General features: G+C 59.7%; 1 protein-coding gene across 1 annotated transcript in view; it reads left to right on the top strand.

Annotated features, from left to right (window-relative positions):
- Window positions 1-14: 14 nt before the first annotated feature.
- METTL13 (methyltransferase like 13) overlaps window positions 15-3,667 on the top strand; it is a 5,139-nt gene continuing 1,486 nt past the window's right edge. The window contains exons 1-5 of the mRNA XM_010160535.1: window positions 15-167; window positions 597-1,344; window positions 2,079-2,278; window positions 2,881-3,076; window positions 3,327-3,470. Coding sequence (XP_010158837.1) covers window positions 15-167; window positions 597-1,344; window positions 2,079-2,278; window positions 2,881-3,076; window positions 3,327-3,470 — 1,441 coding nt within the window. The remainder of the gene's footprint in view (window positions 168-596; window positions 1,345-2,078; window positions 2,279-2,880; window positions 3,077-3,326; window positions 3,471-3,667) is intronic.

Below are 3,667 nucleotides of genomic sequence, written 5' to 3'. Positions count from 1 at the left end.
GGAGCCTCCGGGCCATGGACCTGCTGCCCCGGAGCCCCGGGGAGTTCGGCTCAGCCCGCTACTGGGATCGGTTCTTCCGGCAGCGCGGGCAGCGGCCCTTCGAGTGGTACGGGGCCTTCCCGGAGCTCTGCCCCGTCCTGCAGAAGTACGTCCGGCCCCGCGACAAGGTGAGAGGTACCCAGCACCGTGTGCCCCGGGCTGAGCCTCCCCGGTGCCGGCCTCCTCCTGGGCGGCGACCCTCCGCCACCGTGTCCCGGCTTAAACGGCCATCGGGCACTGACACAAAAGACACGAAGCCCCCGGCGATCCGTAAGAGAACATGGAAGAACCACGAGTTGCCCTGGTTTGGTGAGCTCTGGGAGTTCAAACACCCCCATCACCCCCAAAAGAGATGCAGAAGATACATCTCTTCTGTGCCTGTGTGGCTTTTCCGTAGGGAAACGTAATCTTAGGGCCCCAAAGAGTGGGTTTGTAGGTGTTGCGGATGTGGTTTTCACACGAGGCTTGTGATCGAGGCCGATACTTGCTCGTAAAATGCTTTGGGGTGCGTTTGCAGGGCGTTCTCACCATCATGCTGCTCTTGTGCCGCTCCCCAGGTTCTGGTGGTGGGCTGCGGGAACTCGGAGCTGAGCGAGCAGATGTACGACGTGGGGATGTGCGAGGACATTGTGAACATTGACGTCAGTGATGCAGTGATCCGTCAGATGCAAGAGCGGAGCGGGAGCAAGAGGCCGAAGATGAGCTACCTGCTGATGGACATGCTTCAGATGGACTTCCCTGACACCCACTTCCAGGTGGTCCTGGACAAAGGCACGCTGGATGCCATCCTCACTGATGAAGAAGAGGCCACTCTAGCCAAGGTGGACAAGATGTTTGCCGAGATCAGCCGGGTCCTGCAGGTAGGAGGACGCTACCTCTGCGTCTCCTTGGCTCAAGCCCACGTGCTGAAGAAAGCAGTGGAGTACTTCTCCCAGGAAGGCTGGGTCGTGCGCATCCATCAGGTGGCCGGCAGCGGAGACAAGCAGCAGTTCGTCCTACCAGTCTTCGTCTATGTCATGACAAAGTTCAGGAAGATCCCTGGCTCGGCGCTGCAGATCCTGGAGATCTGCCCTGAGGAGCAGGACAAGCCGATGCGAGTGGAGAGCGCAGAGCGTCTGGTGGCGGCGGTGAAGGACAGGCAGAATTACGCCATGCTCTGCAGCCAGCTGAGCAAAACCCCCTGCCGGGAGCAGGTTTCCCTGGACTTGTGTGACAAGGAGAGCGGGAGGCCCCGCTACACGCTGCATGTGGTCGACAGCCACTCGGTGAAACCTTCCCGGGACAATCCCTTTGCCATCTTCATCAGTGAGTACAGCCTTTCTTGCCTGAATGAGACTGTGCTCTGGCCAGGAGGTGCAAAATTGCTAGCCATCCTGGCTCTGCTGAAATCGGGGCTGGAGAGGGAAATAACCTGCCTGTGCGGGGTTTGGTTGATGTTTTAGTCCTGGCTTTGCGGTGGGACGTGTTTTCCTGGTGGTGCAAGCAGAAATCTGGCACAGAGCTCGCTGGCTGAGCGGGTGCCCACCTGGCAGCAGAGGGCCGCAGCCTGCCCGGCCTCCAAGGTGGCGATTCCTGCTTTCACGCTGGTGACAGCTGCCATAGCATGTCGCTGCATAATGCCAGAGCACAGCCAGAAAGGTGTCACTGGTCTGTGTGGGTGTCCTGACTTTCCAGGGCCAGGTTGCTTGGGGCTGTGCTTTGCTTTTGTGCTTGCACCTCTGGGAGACGTGTCAGGCTCTGCCAGTAGCGCTGTTCCTGCCCTGCTTGCCTGCAAAGCTGGGGTTTAGCACAGCCTGGGGATGAGTCATGAGGCTTTTGGACACCCCGGTCTTATGGAACATGGATTTTTCAGGCTTGTATATGACCCTGCCCAAAACGGGGAAGGTCCTGGCTGTCTTGATGGTTGCAGAGCACGGCTCTAGGCGTGCAGTGGTACCTCCTCGTGGTGTCTTGCCATTTCCTGCATCTGTTCTTTTGGAGGCCGGGGTGGTCGCTCAGGGATTGGGACTGCCCCAGGCTCATGGCAGCCCCTTCTGCAGTCCCACAGGGCAGAGAAACCGAGTGGCTCTTTGGGACAGAGGAAGGGCGGAGGCAGCTAGCCACCAGCGCAGGCTTCGGGCGCCTGGTCACTGTGGCCCTGCACAGGGAGCAGCACTACGAGGGCATGGCCGGCATTCAGGCGGAGCTGTCGGGGAAGGTGATGGAGCTGGCCCCACCGGGCCTTTCTGCCCGGCAGCAGGTGAGCCCCGCCACCCAGCCCCCTTGCTTGGCTTCCCCAAAACCGGGGACGGGCTGGCTCTGCCAGCAGTGAATCCCTCTTCTCCAGGGCAGCCCAAGCTGCAACGTCTGAGCTGGCTGTCTTAGTGGGGAGGAGACTGGCCTCAGGTGTAACTCCTCCTTGTTTTCCCTCCAGCTGGCTGCCTTTGCTTGGAGGCATGATTTGAGATGCCTGCATGACAGGATTCAGTCTGAAGTCCTTGCCCTCCAAAACCCAGCATCCCAAGTATACCAGGCATCCCAAAACCCTGAGAGCATCCGGTCCCTTCTTAATCCTGGTTCTAACTTCTCCCATCTCTTCTGTCTCCTTCTTCCTGCCTCAACTCCCCAAACCAGAGCTCTTGCAAGAAGTCTTGGGGTGTTTGATCCCTGTACCCTAGCACGAGTATGGGAGAAAAGCTGGTGTCCCATGTGTTGTTCCCCAGCTCCCTGAGAGCGTATCCTGCTGCTCCTGTGTTGTATCTGCTTCATCCTGACTCTTCAGCCATGGTCACGACAGCGGGAATGCCCGGATCTGTTCCTGTAGCTTTTCTTTCCTCACGCCATTCCCTGTCTTCCATGCAGGTGCCCTTCCTGTCCGTGGGAGGGGATATCGGGGTGCGGACGGTGCAGCACCGTGACACCAGCCCCCTGAGCGGGGAGTATGTCGTGGAGGATGTGAAGGGGGATGGCACCTGCTACTTCCGCCGCCTCATCTTCCTCTGCAACAGGAACGTGGTGCAGTCAGAGGCTCGGCTCCTGGCCCCCACGCCTCTCCCAGGTATGTGGGGCAGGCAGGACAGCTGGGAATGGGCAGAGGCTGAGGCCAAGGGTGCCTTTTTAGGGTGTCAGAGTGTGAGATTGATACAGGAGGGAGATAAAAGTCACACAGGGACCTGCCTGACTTGTCCCAGAGCAGCTCTGGGAGCATCTTTATACTCTGCAGGTGGGATGGGTTGAGGGTGGCAAGTCCCCAGAAAGCATCCCTGTCTCCCACCTTGCCATACCAGCCGATGCCTCCTGTCGTTCAGGCCAGAAGAAACGGAGGAAGGACAAGAAGAAGCCCAGCCCCACTGAGTCACTTGCAGCCATCGACAAGAGCTACCTGTGCTGTGAGCACCACAAGGCCATGGTCGCCGGGCTTTGCCTGCTCAGGGACCCCGACGCCCTCCCAGGTGATAAGGCTGGCAGCGGGAGGCTGTGTCAGGGGCAGGTGTGTGTGTCCCCATGCCCCAGACCCTCGGGGAAAGACTTTCCTGACCCAGGTGCCCCATGCAGCCTTCCTAAAGCGGTTTGGGGCTGGTGGGTGGGATGCGCAGTGGGAGCGTGGCTCACTGGGTGCTCTCTGTTGGCAGGAGCCCAGCTGGCGGTG

This window comes from Eurypyga helias, unplaced genomic scaffold (assembly GCF_000690775.1).
Source record: "Eurypyga helias isolate BGI_N326 unplaced genomic scaffold, ASM69077v1 scaffold24030, whole genome shotgun sequence".
In the NCBI taxonomy this organism is placed as follows: Eukaryota; Metazoa; Chordata; class Aves; order Eurypygiformes; family Eurypygidae; genus Eurypyga; species Eurypyga helias.
The sequence above is the reverse complement of the archived record's forward strand: the minus strand, read 5'-3'. Positions and strand labels throughout refer to the sequence as shown.